This window comes from Muntiacus reevesi, chromosome 2, assembly GCF_963930625.1.
Source record: "Muntiacus reevesi chromosome 2, mMunRee1.1, whole genome shotgun sequence".
Taxonomy (NCBI): Eukaryota; Metazoa; Chordata; class Mammalia; order Artiodactyla; family Cervidae; genus Muntiacus; species Muntiacus reevesi.
In genome coordinates, this window is record NC_089250.1 from 78,578,222 (window position 1) to 78,596,288 (window position 18,067).

Consider the following 18,067-nt stretch of genomic DNA (forward strand, 5'->3'; position numbering starts at 1 on the left):
TAAAATTCACCAAACTGAAGCCAGAAACTTCCAGACTGCCCTGGCTAGGCCACACACTAGCCAGTGGTGTATCTGTGCTTCTATGCCTGACACCGAGTGTGACTCCCCTAGATACAAGATGCAAAGGGTCTGGCGCCACATTTTATTTCAATTGGGTTTCCCTTCCTTCAGGCAGTATGTCCTAGAAACTGCGAGCCTCCTGCAAGCCTTACACTTACCTAGAATTTCAGCTTCTTGCTTCCTTTCTCTTGTCTCCTATGGTAGAAAGTCTTGCTTTATTTCAAAGGGTTACTGAAATACCACCTCCTCCAGAAAGTCTCCCTGGATCCTCTTTCTTTGCCCAAGCTAGAAAAGAAATCGTCCCTGCCTCCGGGTATCCTCAGAGTGTTCTCTGAGCTGTGTCAAACCAAGATATGGTTTTTAACCATGCATATGTTAGTCATGGCTATGGATTGCCCGTGACAGAAAAACCACTCAAACTGGTTTAGGTCCAGAGGGGATTTATCAGCTCCTCTGGAGGTCAGTGGTGTAGCTAGATTCAGAGGAAGCTGAAACCAGCGTTTAAACGGCTTCATTGAAAATCTGGCCTTAAGCTCTTAAATCTACTGGCTCTTCAGCAGCGCGGGTCTCTGACACTATTTCCACCACGTGGGGGCTCCAAAGCTCCAGCTGAGCCCCTCGGCAGTGAAGGGTTCCAGCAGACGTCGCTCATTGGACGGAACTGGGTCAGGTGTCCACGCCTGGACCAATCACTGTGGCCAGGAGAGCAGAAGACAGGGATTGGCCAGATTGGAGTCACGTGCCGGCTGGTAGCTGGAAGCAGGGTGAGCCCCAGCCAAGCCACTGGCCTTAGTGTGAGTGGTGGTTCCCTAAAGCAAGGTCGGGGTTGGTACCCAGAAGCAGCAACGACTGTGTATGTCAGGCAGAAAAGCTCTGCGGGTTCGTCTCTTGGTACCTCACGGGGCCTCGGCTTTTTTCCTCGTAAAGTAGATGCTCCATAAAATCACAGAATGAATGAAAAAAAAGAAGGGATGAAACAAAGTACTTACCTATTGGAGTTGCATGCTTCCTCCTGGCTCAGTTACATTGGCCAAGCAGAGGTCACACATCCATCTGAGTATTTCTCCAACAATCTCTCTTAGGGAAAATCTTTGTAAAGCAGGCATCACAGACCTTCCATCTAGAGTTGCAAATGATGTAGAAGATCCTAACCTTTAATAATCCAAAGTGCCTCACAGCCTATTTTTTAAAATGTCGTTAACCAAATATGTGAGAATTCACCATGACCTAGTCCTTGACTCATCTATTTGAATCTTTTCTTTCTAGCCATTTCTGGTCATGAAAAAAGGGCAGGATTTCTGGCATCCTTCCTGCTTCTTTGTTATTAAAAGCAGGATCAGTTAATAAATAATTATGATGCTCAGTTTCTAGGGAACAAGGAGATAAGGGCAGGAACACTTGAGTCTCACAAATTACATGCTATAGGATAGATTTTCACCCAGAGTGGAGAACAGCCTAGCGTTCTTTTTCTTTCCTGTGGCATAAATTGTTCTAATTATATGTGCAAGATCCTCTATCCCCAAAGATATGAGTTGGAGGCACTGTGTCTGTTCTTTTAATTCCAAGCAGCATTTGCGGTTACGTGTTCCCAGCCCCCCTTGTTTTCAAACTGAATTGTTTCAGTGGTAGCTTGGTGTGTCAGCTTGTAAGTCTATAAAACAGTTTTATACCAGCTGGAGATTCAACATGCTACATGAATACATAACAGTGCCTAACCAAGAAGGTTTGTAATTCAGTAATTAGCTGTAATTAATGAACACAAAGTGAAGACTCATTTACAGTTTAAATTATCACATTAGCTCCTGTCACCCTCTATGTACACAAAACAGCAGGAATTCAATTATTTTTATTCTTCAAAGCTAATTTAAAATTTAAGGGATGCCATTACATGAAATAATAGGTAGGAAATGTAATCGAAATCACTGGGAACAGTTGGCCGTCCTTAGAATAAAAAAAAAAAATGCGATCGCTGACGATTTGGAAATGTTTTTTCATCTGTGAACAGATGAAGGATTGAAATCTCTGCTCTTTTCAGTGTATTTAATTTAAAAGAGGAAGCGAGTTTGGTGGTTGCTGAATCTTTGTGCAAGAGAGAATCATTGTGCATAATTGTAACAGCAGTTGATAACGGATAATGCTGTTGATAGTAATGAGATGACAGCCTGGCAGACTCACGTTCCATTACCCTTAACCGGGGCTGAGCCTCCCACCACTGCACGGGGCTCCTGGACCTGTCACCCATTTTTGAGGCATGATTTCAGCTCGGGAGGCCTTGCGTCACTGTCACATTGCTGCAGCCCTCAGTTCCTTGCATGTATATATGATGAATATTGTTTAATTCATTCATCGAACATTGACCCGGCACTTCCTCTCCCTCGACTACATCCTTGATCTCATGGAGCCAGCATTCCATGGGAAGAGACAGACAGTGGTTCTCAAGTTCGTCTGTTCACAGAATCATGCGAGAAGCTTTAAAAATATGTCTATCAGTGTCTCGTTCCCAGTCCCAGTGAACCAAACCCAATTTTCTGGGAATCAGGTATGGGCATCAGGATTTTTTAATAGATTTCCAGGTGATTCTAATATGCATCAGAGTTGCGAACTACTGTGATCAACTAATAAATGCAACCAGTAAATTAGCATTCCTTGATGATGGATGCTGTGATAAAAACAAAGCAAGGGAATGCAGAAGGTGACTGAGGGCTGCTCTGGAGTGAATATTAGGGGAAAACATCTCTGGGTGGCTCCTTGGGAGGAGACCTGAATGATAAAACAAAGGAGCCAGTCCTGAGAAGATCTGGGAGGATCTGTTGTTAGAACTCAGGCGTCAGCCACTCTACCCCCTCTTCCTTCCTTTCCTTCTACTTCTCCTTCTTCTCTTTTATTTACTTACTATTTATTTATTGCCATTTTAGCCCTTTAAAAATGTGAAAGCTTCCTTAGTTCAAGCATCATCCAAAATCAAGCTGCAAAGCAAATTTGGCTCACTCAAACCATGTTCCAGAAAACAAACAAGCAAACAAAAAGACCCACACATGCAAAGGCCCTGAGGCAGATTTGAGTTGAATGCATTAGACCAGCAGAAAGAAGGCTTGAGGAGGTGGGGCTTAACAGTTTGTAGCAGAGATGGCTAGAATTTTTAAATGTGGGTGGATGGTTAGGTGTTATTTTATGTATGATGAAAGGCATTGATGTATTTCAAGCAGGGGATGAATGAATGTGTGTGTGTGTGTGTGTGTGTGTGTGTGTGTGTGTGTGTGTAAAAGAGACACTTGTGTTCCCACACTCACCACAGTGTATCTCCCGGCAGCTTCCACTTATCTCCTCTCATGGCAGTTCCAGGAAGGGGAGGAAAAACAAGTCTGAGTGAAATGAGAGCAGTGTCTGTTGCTTTCGACTCTGGTACCGCGCTTTCCCCTCCTCTTCCTATGATCATTTGTCTTTTCCTTTAAATAGGCCACTCGGAGCGCACTGTCTAATTTTTCATAGGTGATCGACTGCTGAGTGGGGGTTTAGGTAGACAGAGGGAAGGCGCTGATAAGCCGGAGCACGAATTCTATTAGGGAAATGCGGAGGTAATTAATGAATGCTGCCAGTAATTGGGAAGGTGTGAGTCCCTGTAATATCGTAATGATAGTCATCCGTCTGGGCGCCCCCGTCACTCCGAGCCATCTCTCATCACTCTCTGATCTCAGACCCTTAGCCATGCAAATCTCCCTGACAGGTCGCTGTGTCTCTGTCTCCCTAATTGGCCGGTATAGAGTTGTTTATGAATATTGTCGGCATTTAGGCCTCAGTTGGAGCTTGTTCAAAAATCGTTAGCAAAGTTGCCTTAACAGCATTGTCAAGAATGTATTCCCCTGTTTCGATATCTGTTTTTAAGCCGGCAGAGGTTCGGGATGAAATTAAGTGATGCATTGTGTGGACTGGAGCTCTGTGTGTGTCATGGTTATTAAACTATTTTTGAAGTAAAAACCAATTTACAGTAATTTCTCATCCCGCTTAGGGTAAAACTTCCGTTTGTGTGCGGGAACGGGATGTCTTTTTAAGAGCACGTCCTCCGTTCTGAATAGCGCATTGAGTATATTGATGCCATCTTCAGACAAAACCATTTGCAAAAATTACAGTTTTGCATCAAGACTGGTTTCTAAACATCCGTCACCATTTCATTCCAAATGGGCACCTTTACGGGAACCATTTGCCATGTTTTCTTGCCAACAATTTTTCCTGCACTCAAGTGGCTATCCTTTCATCTCCCCCAACCAAATTAGGTGATGGATTGTTTGAAATGCTACCAAAAAAATTGTCTTAAGCCCTTATGAATCTGGTAAGTGAGTTTAATGTGTCATGATGTTTGAGAGGGATCTTTTAAATATTTAGAAAATATGGGAAATAGTGTTTTAATATATAATCAACACACTTTCCCATATTCAGATATGAAATAGTCCAGTTCAGAGTGCATCTTTATCAATTCCAAACAGAAGAGAAATTTAGCAAGCTCTGGTCTCCATTTTGCCCCCGTGGAGGAAGAGAGAGGCTTGGTTGCAAAGGACAGCCCAAATTCAGAAGTCTTCAGGCTCATCTTCTGCTCGCCAGCTCTGAGTGGCCTTGATTCAACTTCCCAGCCTCACAAAGCTTCAAGTTTCCCATCTGTCTTCCCATCCCCGCATCTCAAATGTAGTTTACAGCACATTCATGGATATGTATGTACTTCATATATGTATGCACATATATACGTAGGTTTACTCGGGTAAAGAACCTGCCGGTGCAGGAGACCTGGGTTTGATCCCTGGATCCAGAAGATCCCCTGAAGAAGGAAGTGGCAACCCACTCCAGTGTTCTTGCCTGGAGAATCCCATGGACAGAGGAGCCTGGCGGGCCACAGTCCCTGGGGTCGCAGAGTCGGACACGACTGAGCGCGCAGGCGCATGCCAGCAGCAGCGTAAGGACCAGGCAGGCTGGAGTGAGGAAGCATCTCTGGGAATGTGCTTTCCCGAGCCTCGGTGAGGGGGTCAACCGTCCCCGTTTGCCTGGGACTGAGGGGCTTCCCAGCGTGGGGATCCAAAACCAGGACGGCGCAGGCAAACGGGGCTGGGAGGCCCCTGGAGCGTAAGCAGGACTCCTTTTTCAGCCTCCCGTGCAGGCCCTCCGCGGGCCGTGGCTTGCTAAAGCCCCCAACTCACGGAAAATCTTCGCTCCCGTCTCTAGCTCTGCAGATGAGCTGCGTTTCTCTGCAGAACCATCTGGAATGTTCCAAGTCCTCGCGAGGGATATAAATGGCTGCTCGAGGGACTTGCCTGGCGGTCCAGTGGGTCAGACTCTGCTTCCATCGCAGGAGGCTCGGGCTCCATCCCTGGTCAGGGAACTATTAGTAAGATCCCGCGGGCCCCGCGGCGAGGCCAGAAGAGAAAGCCGCAGAAAAGGAGCGGCCGCTCGAGCCGCGCTGGCGCTCCGCAGAGGGCTCCGCCTCGGCCCCCGCAGAAGTTTCGGTGGGTTCGGGTGACGGGGCCGCTGACGGCTGCGGGGACAGGCAGGGTGAGTCCTTGGGGCGCGTCCCGGCAGCCGGGAATCGCCGGGAAGCGGCTGAGAGCGGTGCCAGCGCCTGGAGCGGGGTCTGAGGCCGTCAGCCTGGCAGGCCTTGCCCGGGGAGCCCCAGCAGCATCTCAGGGACGGGCTCGGGGCCTCCTGGCCGTCCGTGAGCAGACATGGGGAGCCCACAGCCGTCCCAACCTGCTGATCTCCCCTCTGAGGACAGTCCTAGCCGAGGAAGCGCCTAGAATGCCAAGGGTCCCCAAGCCCCATAGCCTTTGGGGTCTTTATCACAAACCTCCCAGGGTGGTCTGCTCTGACAGCCAGGACTTTCCCGTGAAAGTCTTCGTTCATCCCAACAGCACACCAGCTGCATCATCTCTAAATGAAAGGCTTTATTTTGCAATCCCCGACTCCACCCCGCCCAGCCCCGAGCACTTTTTTCTCATCACTCTTCCTTAGATCTGAATGAATCGCTGTAACAGACACAGCTGCTGGTGGGCCGCTGTCGTGAGCAAGGAGACTGACACGGTTCCGAAGCTAAACCTCAAACCGGAATGCCACAGGAGCCCCAAGACTCCGTTCTTGAAATAAAATACAAGGCGGGGCGCCGCAGAGAGGGAGGCAGGTGAAGTGCAGGGAACGTCTCTGAAGGCAGCAGCGGCCAAGGCTGGAGGCAAACTGCAGCGCGGAGTAATTGTCAGAGGCTCGCGTAAACACATAAATAAGATAAATTTATTTTCATTATTCATATTTGGTGCTCTTCCCTTCCACTTATTTATGCTTTAAACAAGGGCTACAGTAAATATAACGATAAAAAAGTGCCTGCAGCGGACGGGAAGATGATCCAGAAACCCTGATATGCAGCAATACCTGTTTCTCCTTTCCAACCACTAACGAATCTTAACTGGAGCCCTGTTATGTTCCCATGTGAGTGATAAGCCATGATTTATTATGAAGTGTCATGAAACCGGATTGCCATCCAGTGAGACATGAGCTAGTGGAAAATATTTTCCCTGTTTCCCCACCTCATTACTCAAAGACGCAGTGTCCCTTCACCAAGCCTAATTTAACCGACTTTTTTGAGTCCTCCACTCATGGGTGATGGAAATTAGCCAAGGAGAGGCTGTCTGGTAAAGTCTGGTGCCTGAAGCCAGCCCCCTGGTCGAGCTGGTGCCAGGGCTGGTGACGAATTGCAAATTGGCCAGCCTCCAGAGAAGCCTGATCCCAAGAATCAGCCCAACCCTCTGCCAGAGCAGCAAGAATATGAATGTGCTCAGGAAATGAACCCAAAGAGCAACACCGATGACTGCACCTCGTGTTAACCACATGTCCTGCCGTCACACTTGGAACTCATGCCTCCGTCCTCAAGACTTAACCCAGTGGTGCAGATGAGCCAGCTGAGCCTAAAGGGCAGGCTTTTCCCAGATATGCTGGTGGTACATGGGAAAATGGTGACTGCCAGTCTGTTCTTCTGTCACTTAATAAATCTCATGGGAATGTGTCTAACAGCCCCCTCCCGCTTTTTTACATTTTATTTTTAAATATTTTTAGACTTAGTTGCAAAAATGGTGACAGAGATGCTTCACCCAGCTTTTCATAATGTTAACATCTTACCCAACCCTGATAGTTATCAAAGCCAGGAAATCAACTTTGGTTCAACTCTGTTCACTCAACTGTAGACCTTATTTGAACATTACCTAAATTTCCTTTTGCTGCTCCAAGATTTAATTTAAGGTTTCACATGGGATTTAGTTGTTACGTATCTTTTCCCCCCATCTGTGAGGATCCTTCCATCTTTCCTTGTCTTTGATGACATTAACGCTTTTGTCAAGTACTGGTTAGGTGTTTTGTAGATTCCTCTCGATTCGGGTTTGTCTGCTGTCGTCTTGCGGTTAGATGGGGGTTCTGCGTTTTTGGCAAGAATTCCATGGAAAGGGGGTTCCCTCGTCAGTGCGTCATAGCAGGGCTGCATGAATTAATGCGTGCTGCTCCTGGGGGTGTCCACATTAATTAACGGGCAAGCCAGTATGTGGCCATTCCCTTTACAATATGACGTGTGCAGCTCCTATAGGCCGCAACTTTGTGGCGCTGGCCAAAATATCATGAAGTGAAAACTTTCCATTCGGTATCCTGTTAACACTAGCTATGTGACTTTGGACACAGAATTTAATGTTTCTCTGAATCATACTTTTCCCACCTGGATAAAGAAAATAACAGTCACCCTTTAAGATCAATGGGAAGATTAGTGATCAGATATGCAAAGTCGATGTGCCAGGAGGCTCTCAAAAGTAGGCCTCTCTAGAAATTATCTGGGCCAACTTGCACCCTGTATTGGCAGCCCTCAAAAAATATGATGCACGCAGCCATCACCCTTTGCAGAGGAGAAGCCTGGAGCTCGGGGATGTGGAGGGCCTGTCGTGTCCTTCCCCTCTGCCGGCCTCCGATGACACTTTCTCGTGGTCTTCCCCAGACTGCCTTTTTCATTTTTTTGGCTGTACTGGGTCTTGGTGGCACGGAGGCTCTTCAAACCTGCATTGCAGCATGTGGGATCTTAGTTACCGCATGAAGGATCTGACCAGGGATGGAACCCGGGCCCCTGTGTTGAGAGCTCAGAGTCTTAGCCACTGGACCAGCAGGGAAGGCCCCAGACTGCCTTTTTGGTATTAGTTACAGCCCCCAGCCATTGGGCCATACCAGAAGGCAAGACGTCACCACCTGGCAGTTAAATATATGGGTCCCCAGAGTTAGGAAGATCTCAGTCCAAATCCTCGCTGGGGCCCTTCAGACAAGCCGACCCCAGTCTCTGCCTCTGTCCTCCTCTCCAGAGGACCTAACTCACGGCACTGTTGTCAGGGCTAAATAAAGAAATAGGTGAAAGCACATAGCAAGCATGCAGTCATTACCTAATTAGCTATAATTCCCCGTTACTCATTCACCAACTATTTCCGAGGCACCCGCTAGGTGTCGGGCGCTGTTGCAAGCTCTGACAGCAGTCACTGAAGGAGGCCAGAAACGCCCCGGGCCTCGAGCGAGAGGCAGGACGGCCAGAAACAAGGAGATCAGAGGTGCCGTATCGCGACTCTCAAGCAAGGTGTCCGTTAGGTGAACGCTCCAGCTCTTCACCCAGACAAACTTCTGTCCTTAGCCGAGCTGATCTCGCAACTTGAAATATTCATCTTCGCATAGTACAGTCTTACTCCCGTCTCCTGACCTGACCCAGCTTTCCTCTATTTCGTTGTTTCCTGACACTTCCTCTTTCTTTTTACTTTTACAGTCCTCAGAGCTCCACCAGATCTTTTTTGAAGTATTTTTTACTTTATTAATGCTGACTGCTAATTTATCTGCTGTGGCTGCCTGGGCTGTCACGGCTGCCTGTGTGGGAGGCGGCGTGAGGGCCCTGGCCGCGGTGGCCTCTCCTGGCCCCCCAGGCTCCAGACACACAGGCTCAGTCGCTCAGCGGTGTGGGGATCGCAGTTCCCTGACCAGGTGGGGATCGAACCCGTGTCCCCTGCATTGGCAGCCAGACTCTTAACCACTGGAAGACCCTTGACTCTTTTTCATTTAGATGGAATGACTTCCTTGTGCTCCCTCCCATTAAGAAGGTCCCAGGGTCTGCTCCGTGATGCTGTTACCTATGGGCACATTCGTCACCACCCCCAGAAGCCTCCAGAGCAGCTTTCACTGCCCTTCGGTGACCCCGATTTACTGTTTGGTTACACGGTCTACCATCTCCACCAGCTTATAAACATGTTCCCCGCAAACCAAAGCCAATCTCCCTCACACGCTTGCTGAGACCCTCTTCTTGACTCAGGGCCTGACACGAGTAGATATTCAAATGTTCATTGACCAAATACGTCAATAAACAGCCCTGTCTCTCTTGACGAATCGTGATTCTTAGAAGGCGGTGACTGCGTCTCACTCCTTTGGTATTGGTTGCCATGAACTGAGACTTCACAATACTGGACGTGTTTGCTCTACCAATGATTTTGCTTGAGTTTCTGATCTGGTCTCTCTTTCAGGGCTTCCATCTCACCCTCTTTAAGATACATTCCTCTACCCTTGGAGACCTTCTCACTATATTGCAAGAGTTATGTGAAGATAAAGAGGAAGAACAAGAACACACATGAGGCACTTGGTTGCCTTGACAATGAAGTGCTTCCGACATCACAGAGATGGCTTCTTGTTGCCAGCGGCTACTCCCTGACTTTCCCTGAACTTGGGCAAAACCCATCTGCCCTTCTCCTCTTATTGCTGATGACTTCGCAAGAAATTATTACTAATTTTACTGGAAAGGAGACTCTGAAGACCACATTTTTCTCTCTAGTACTCATCTGGGCTGCCCAGAAAAGAAAGCAAAAACCGTCACGTTGTGGCTTCAAGTATTTATCCCTTCCCTACAGTGTTCTTTTCTTTCCCCTTTAACATTATCTCCAGTCTGAGAAGCAAAAAAAAAAAAAAAAGAAGAAGAAGAAGAAGAAAACAATGAATCTTTCTTCACCAACCTTAAGTACACATCTTGGGAAACAGATTGGAAAATCTTTCTAGAAAAAATTGACTGAAATTCCAAACCAATACACTGTATTGTTTATGTCACTCATGAAAAATTTTATGATGCTCTTCTAGATAAAGAACAGTCTCAGGTTTTTACATAGCATACTCAGAGAATGCGAGTTCGCTGGAAATGGTTCTTCTTGGGATGGAATGTAATTTTCTGAATTTCTGGTGCATAGCCATCTAGATCTAAAAGTTGACCAATTAAAACACCAAAAATGTGCAATAGAGAAGAAAGCATTCATGTTTTTATAAGCCATACGTTCCAGACGTGTTTTGGAAATTGTGTCTATTTCATACTCCATATACTAGATCAAAGTAAGAATTATTTTAATGAAAATGTCTGTAATAACCTCAGGGTGTTGGTGTATCTTAGCTCTGTGCCCCAACCACAGTGGCTTTCTTTCAGTTCCTTGGCAAGTTAAACTTTCTGCCTGAGGGCCAGATATTTGGGGGTTTCTCTAAGAATTCTCTTTTCTCAGTTCTTTATCTGGCTGGCTTAGTTTTAACCAATTCTTCAGATCCTGGCATAAAAGACCCTCCTTACAGAAGTCTGTTGTAGGCCTTCCCCGGTGGCTCAGTGGTAAAGAATCTGCCTGCCAATGCGGGAGACGCGGGTTCCATCCCTGATCCGGGAAGATCCCACATGCCTCGGGGCACCTAAGCCCGTGGGCCATGACTCCTGAGCCCGCGCTCTGGAGCCCAAGCTCCGCAAGAGAGGCCCCTGCAGCGAGAAACCCAAGCGGCACAAGGAAGAGCAGGCCCGCCTGACAGAAATACAGACGTTAATTAACTGTCTAACTTTTTAAAAATAGAAACAAATCCTATCGTAGTATCCTCTGTCTTCTCCAAGCTACGCTACATGCAGACTAAATTCTAGATCCATATGCTTTGCCCTGCACGGAGTTTGCCTCCACCGTAGTGTTCTCATCACTTGCATGAGAGCCTTGCCGAGACGTTTTCTTTCCCAGACCATGGAGATGGGGATCCTCCCAGTCTTGATCACCACATAGGTCTGTGAGCACACAGTAGCGACCCCATAATTAATTGAGTAGATTCATTACAGGGTTGAATGAATGACTAAATGATTGGGCTTGCTAGTAGAGTCTGGGGAAACCGAGATGAGGAGAGCTTAGGAAGCAGGTCAGGCCTGATGATGGATAGACTTAGGTTTGCTCGAGGGAGTGTAGTCTGAAAAATAAAGATCCAAATTATGGCCAAGAAGAATAGCCAGGGTCATGACCAAAGCAAGCGCGGCTCATCAAGTGTGAAGAACAAAGGGAAGTTAATAGCCCCAGAGGAGTCATGCAGCGGGGAGGAGCAGCTTCAGATGCAGCTTGGCAGGGGGTCACGGGAAGCGGTTTAGGGCTTAAACTGCGCCAAGTCTGAGGGACTCTGAGTCCCTGCTTTATGTGACTCAGGGGCCAGACTGACACCCCAACCGACAGTCTGAGCTCTCACGTCAAACTTGACTAGTTTTGTGACCTTGAGCCACTTACTCATCTCTCTGAGCCTCAATAGCTTCACCTGTAAGATGGGAGTGTTAACCGCTGCTTCTTCAACAGTCCCCCGTCTGTATAAGAGAATGGTATGTATGTGAAGGTTCTTGAAAGTTCTTCTACTCAGGTCTTCCAAGAAGCTTCCACTCAGCCTTGCGTCCTGTCTTTCCTTTGTGTTTTGCTCAAGGCGTGGGTTGTGTTAGCATGCGTCTCATCCATCCTCTACAGACCAGAAGCTTCTTGGAGGAGGAAACGAGTTACTCACATAATTCTGTCAGGCTCCTGGTGGCATGCAGGTAGAATGAGGGACAGAAAGCTAACTCTTTGGAGGTCCCAGGCAAGAATGAAGACTGTGGAATTATCACTCAGTTCCAGGGCAACATATGATCTTTCCCCAGGAGGTTAGCTGACGTCACAAAGAAACATTTGCTGTGTGTTGAATGAATAGATGAATGAGTGAATGAATGAATTTGCCATTCGTTATGCGTGGCAATAAAGAAAAAGAAATTTAACTTTGTCTTCGAGATTTCTGAATGCCTCTGCCAACAACTAAATCTCTTCCAGGGAGGGCAGATGGCGGCCTGTACAATGAACAATTTAATCTTTAGAAAATGGAACAACTTTGCCAGCAAACTCCATTTTTCTCCACGAACACATTGTCAATAACATGTGCTCTCAAATATGTGGTGAAATTGATGACTGGGCCCTGATTTATGGAAACAACAGCAAATTAAATGATTTCTTAGCTCGGGGTCCTCTGGACCAGCCGTGAGTATTTTTCCCCTGCGCTCTAGTAATAGAAGAGAGCTAATTAAAATGGCTTGCTGGCCAATTGTGTGTGTGAAGTGAAGAAAGGAGACTGTCCGGCGCATCTTAATTTAAAACCAGGAGGGGAGAAGCCACTTATGTGATAATGAAGATTAACTTGGGCTGGCACTGGGGCTCCCTCCTCACATAAAGGCAGATATTGAGGGAATCCTGCATACAAACACGTTGGGGACCACTTATTTAGCGCCTTTTAAGAAATTCTCTTGGTCCTGGGTAGACTTGAGGCTTTGGAGGTGGATGAGAAGAGACCAGGGTTGGAGGAGGGAAGCTCAGAGAAATGAAACTCTCTAGACAGAGAGCACGTTGGATGGCCCAGACTATTTCTGAATCGCAGCCTGGTTCAGAAGGAGTCCCTGTCCTAAAACTCCTCCTTCTCGAAGGATGATTCTAAACTCATATTTGGATCAAGAAGTTTTTTGAGAATCTGATGAGAGCTACAGATCCTCTCTCCAGAAAAAATAAACAAGTGTGTGTTTACAAATGCATACACACACATACACAGAAATTCAAAATTTGCTTATGGTATCATGTCTCTTCTTTGCCATAAACTTGAACAACTTGTGTAACAATTTCTATGCAAAATTCTAGGCATCTCCAGCCTTCCTATAATGCTCATCCAAGGTTAAGAATCTCTTGATTTAAAAAGCCTGTGGTTTCTTTGTTGTTGTTTAGTTGCTCAGTCATGTGTGACTCTTTTGTAACCCCACAGACTGTAGCCCTCCAGGCTCCTCTGTATGTGGGATTTTCCAGGCAAGAGTACTGGAGTGGGTTGCTATTCCCTTCTCCAGGGGATCTTCCTGACCCAGGGGTGGGATCCCGATCTCCTATGCTACAGGCAGATTCTTTACCACTGAGCCACCAGGGAAGCCCTAACTTTGGTTTTTGCCCATCTGGGCTGCCTTTATTCTGTTCCCTTCCACGGCCCAAGCCCCTTCCCAAGCTTGGGGATTTTTACTACGGATGCTTCACGGGACAGGTCAGTCTCCAGGTCCCTGTGGCTCGCCCTCTCTCATCTTTCAGGTCTTAAGTCAAAGGTCAGCTCTCAAGCGACCTCCCGGGCCCTTCTTAACAACAGTCGCACCTACACCACTCACTTTTCCATCACCTGCTTACCTTCTCCACAGCACCGACCTGCTGAAGTCTCCCACCTGTGGCAACAAAATGCCACAGACCTGCTGTGACAGCAGAAGTGTGTCTCCTCACCGTTCCTAGACGAGATGTCCAAACCTACCTGCGGCAAGCGGCTCTCCCCGAGGCGTCTCTCCTTGGCTTGCAGACGACCGCCCCCCCTGCCTCCTCCCTCGATCTTACCTCCAAGTGCGCACCCAGGACCTCGTTACCTCCTAAGAACACCAGTCAGCTTGCATAGGGCCCGCCCTGATGGCCTCAGCTTACCTGAATACCCACTTTCCAGACCCCAGCTCCGAATCTAGCCACATCCCACCTACCAGGGGTAGGTCATCACCATGAATTTTGAGGACACACGGTACCATCCGTCAGACTGGCTTCCACGTTGCTTGTCAGTAAAGCTTTTGTGATTCCTGTAACACCAGCGTCATTATCTGACCACTGCCCTGCCCCTGGCTCAGAGGAAGCAGCTGGTCGCTATGGAAACCCTCCACACGAGCTTCTCATCAACATGCCTTCCACAGAAGAGGAGAGGTCCATGCCACACTTTGTTTATAGCTCTGCTTGGAAGGAGTGAAAGTTTTCTAGTAACTTTTGTAAGGGAGACATTTAAAATACATAGCATTGCTCCTCAACAGCTGATCCGGGGGCGGAGGAAAGCCTTGAATTCCTCTGAGAAAGCAAGCCTGGTTCGGTGTGTTCTCAGCGCACAAACTGGATTCAAGAAGAGAGGGTCCCCTGGCAGGCCTGACCAGTAGGAAATGAAGGGACGCGAAGCCTGGCGCCTCTTACACCGCCGTGACCAGCCACTGCACGTTCCTCTGGGTCCGCTGACCCTCTGTGAGGGGTACCATTCATCCTATGGCTTCGTTCTCCGGTGGGGGCGGTGGGGGGGGCTCTCTGAACACCCCCCAACCTCAGAGCACCTGGCCAAAGGTGAATCCTCATTACCCGATCATAGCGACTGTTGGTAATACTGAGGAGCGAAGTAATGAACAAACCCCAGGAAATTGACGGTCTCATGAATTCTTCCCTCCTAAGGAAGTTTGGTTGCTCGGTCTTGTAACTGGACCATTTGAGTGGGGACTGGTCAATAAGGGTCATCGACTTTAGGAACACTGATGCTTCCCGTTGTTTGGAGTTTGCTTTGCTTCATATCTGCGCGTGTTGTGAGGGATTTAATCTAAGTAGAAATGCAGGTTTCCGAGTGGGCGAGGGGAGAGGGGGAGGAGGGAGAGAGAAGACAGTGAGGACGGTTGTAGTAGAATTCTACAGTCAGGTGTTATATCCCGCCCCTGCAGGAACAGTTCGTTGATAAACGGCAGTAATCGACCGATCAATCAGTCATACATTAGAGCAGAAGTTCTCAGCCGCAGCGGCATATTAGAATCCCCTGGGGAACTTTTTAAAGCCCCAGCTCCCAGCCCATACCCCAGGCCCGCGGAGGCAGAATCTGGCAGATTCTGGGGATCCATGGGGCCCGAGCACTGGTGTTGACAGGCTCCCAGGCAGGCCCCGTGGCTCGGGGCCAGTGCGGAGAACTCACTCAGAGGCCTGGGTGCAGCCAGATAACTCGAGGGGGGCCACTTGTTGGCTGGCTATGAACCAGGATGACCTGCTGAACCTAGACCGCCTGTCTTGAGGACTGACTTGGAACAGATGTCACTGGTTAAACACTTGGGTTCCAGATCGGGAACATACGGAGTTGGAACTTCCCTGGTGGTCCAGGAGCTAAGCCCCCATGCTTACTTAGCTCAAGGGTCCCGGGTTCAATCCCGGGTCGGGGAACGAGATCCCACATGCCGCAACGGAAAGTTCGCATGCTGCAACTAAGACCAAATAAAGAAATATGAATTTAAAAAAAAGAAAGAACATGCTGGGCTGATAAATCCCAGGTGTTTCTCACCATCACCCGCCCAGCGGACATGAAAGTGGGACCTCCGTGTCACCGTCTGGCGGAGGCAGGGAGGCCCCCGGGGTCGTTCAGCCTCACGTCTGTGACTCCACAGAGGCTCAAGCAGCGGACAGGTCTGAAGAGGCGCCCCCGTTTCCTTATGGAGCAAAACCCCAGGGGCCAGACCTGGGCTGGCGCTTCGGAGGCTCGTGAATAAGGTAGCCCTACCCTGGCCTTCCTAGACCCTCAGGGCTGGTGGGCGAGGCCAGCGTGAAACCGCATTCAAGAGAGGAAGTCTGGGGACCTAGTCTAGCTTCTGGGCGAAGGAAAGGCCCTTCTCAGGATGGGATATTTAAGCCCGTAGGTGAGTGCGCCCCAGGAATTACCCAGGCAGAGGCATGAGAGGCGGCCTCCCGCCCAGGGGACTGCGGGGCTGTTGGGGGGCAAAGCCTGTGAGGAGGGATGGAGCCTGACATATCTGAGCGGGCTCCATCTAAACCGTAAATAACTGAATAAAAGAGCATCCTTTTTGTTGTTGCTCTTAGAGCATCTCCAGGCACTCAGATGAACTTTGCAGGACACGGGTGGAGTCAGATGAGAGACTAGATTTGAAGTCCAGACAAATCTTAATTTTGGTCCAGATTCACTAGGAAATATTTGCGTGGGCGGGGGGGTAGGTGTTCAATTTAACCTCCTGAAGTACTGCTTCTTCATTTGTAAACAGGAAATAATCACTCCTATCTTCCCAATCTGTTGTGAGGATTGGTAACTGTTGGTTGCAATCAAAGCAGTAAAGGGTAACGGGTTATCATTATGAAGCAGTGTGGCCTTTTGGTGACAGAAAAACCTGGTTCAAATCCCAGGTCTGCCATTTCCCAGGCCTGTGGTCTTGATCCTGTTACTTAAATCTCTGTCCCCCAGTTTTCTGACCTCTGAAAAGGAGGTTCATAAGAGCTACCTTTGGAGATTATTTTAAGAATTAAAGAAAACAATTGAAGTCAAGCTTCAGACAAAGGGCTTCCTAGGTGGTAATAAAGAATCCATCTGCTAATGCAGGAGAAGCAAGAGGCCTGGGTTCCATCCCTGGGTCGGGAAGATCCCCTGGAGGAGGAAAGGGCAACCCACTCCAGCCTTCTTGCCTGGAGAATCCCACGGACAGAGGAGCCTGGTGGGCTACAGTCCACGGGGTCGCAGAGAGTCAGACAGGACTGAGCACACGAGGTTTAGACCAAGAGTGGGCCTGAATGAAATAATCCTTCCAGGAGGGGAGACCTCTTCAAATGTGGGAGAGTTTGCCTGAATTTTTATCTACACATGGTTTCCAACCCACTCACCTCCTTGCCCAGTATAGACTCATCACAAACAGTGCTGCCATGGGCTTAGATAACACCTAATCACTGCGGTAGAAACTATTCCAACGTTCATTTTCCTTCCTTGGAGGGCAAACCGGTCTTCCTAACATGCAGACAACGCACATTTAGGCAGCAGTGAAGTCCCCTAGTGTGTCCACGCGGTGACTGTCGTCTGGCTGTAAGTTAGTTGTAGTAATCACGTTCGGCTCTGCGCTCCCACTTAGAGAAGATGGGTTCCGTTGTGAATCATGTCTCCGGCGGCGTGGACTTTAAGCTCTCCAGGTTGTTGATGGTGGTGTTTGCCAGCATCTAGACCTCTTTCAAACAATTTAAGTACCCTTTTGGAGTATATGAATGTGGCTCAATAAAAATGGGTACAGAAAAATTGCTTCCTTTCTCTCCTGTATGACCGTGCACCAAAAGCAGCCATACGTGAGAATTATCGAATGTTAAATACATAATTGCCAAACATGAAATTATAATTAACACTGAAACCACCAGGGGTATTTTCCCTTTCCATTGTCAGGATTTTCTCCTGATCTTTGCCACCCTCTTAATTTATCTCTTGTGAGGATGATAACCGTCAGATGGGTTTTCGGTCCTTTATCATTTTTCAGGATATAGCTTTACTGAGCAATGTGTCTTTAGAAGAGTCTAGTTAGTTCCACTGACAGCAGTAAATACTGGCTGGAGAGCAGGCTTTGAAGTCATACAGACCTAAGTCCAAATGCTGCTCTGCTACTTACTAACTGACCTTGATGTTCTTAACCAGTCCAAGCCTCTGTTTTCTCATTAATAAACAGGGACAATGAGATCCATAGTCAGGGATTAATGTAAAAGGGCGTCCCTGGAGGCTCGGTGGTAAAGAATCCACCTACCAACGCGGGAGATGCAGGTTTGATCCCTGGGTTGGGAGAACTCCCTGGAGCAGGAAATGGCACCCACTCAAGTATCCTTGTCTGGGAGATCCCATGGAGAGAGGGGCCTGGCGGGCTACAGTCCACGGGGTCGCGAAGAGTCAGACACGATTGAGCGACTAAACAACATCGTTGTTAAGTGCACAACTTATAATGAGCACTTAGTAAAATGGGAGGTGTTATGCCTGCTTTCTGCTCTCAGCTTCTTAATATCCACATCAAGTGTTTTCAAATGCTATGTTATCCTTTTTTTATAAAAGGGGGAAACTTTTCTTCGCTTCACACCTGAATTGACAACTGATTTCT

At 48.0% G+C, this 18,067-nt stretch overlaps 1 protein-coding gene across 3 annotated transcripts in view; it reads left to right on the forward strand.

The window, feature by feature from the left end:
* The window catches only part of TSHZ2 (teashirt zinc finger homeobox 2), a 466,624-nt gene that overhangs the window by 438,338 nt on the left and 10,219 nt on the right, over window positions 1–18,067 (forward strand). The window contains exon 3 of one of the 3 annotated variants that reach the window (XM_065922201.1): window positions 9,612–9,646. The exons of the other annotated variants lie outside the window; for them this stretch is intronic. Within the exon in view, the coding sequence (XP_065778273.1) occupies window positions 9,612–9,634 (23 nt within the window). The 3' untranslated portion in view covers window positions 9,635–9,646. Of the gene's footprint in view, window positions 1–9,611; window positions 9,647–18,067 lie in introns of those variants that run through there. 3 annotated transcript variants of the gene reach the window in all.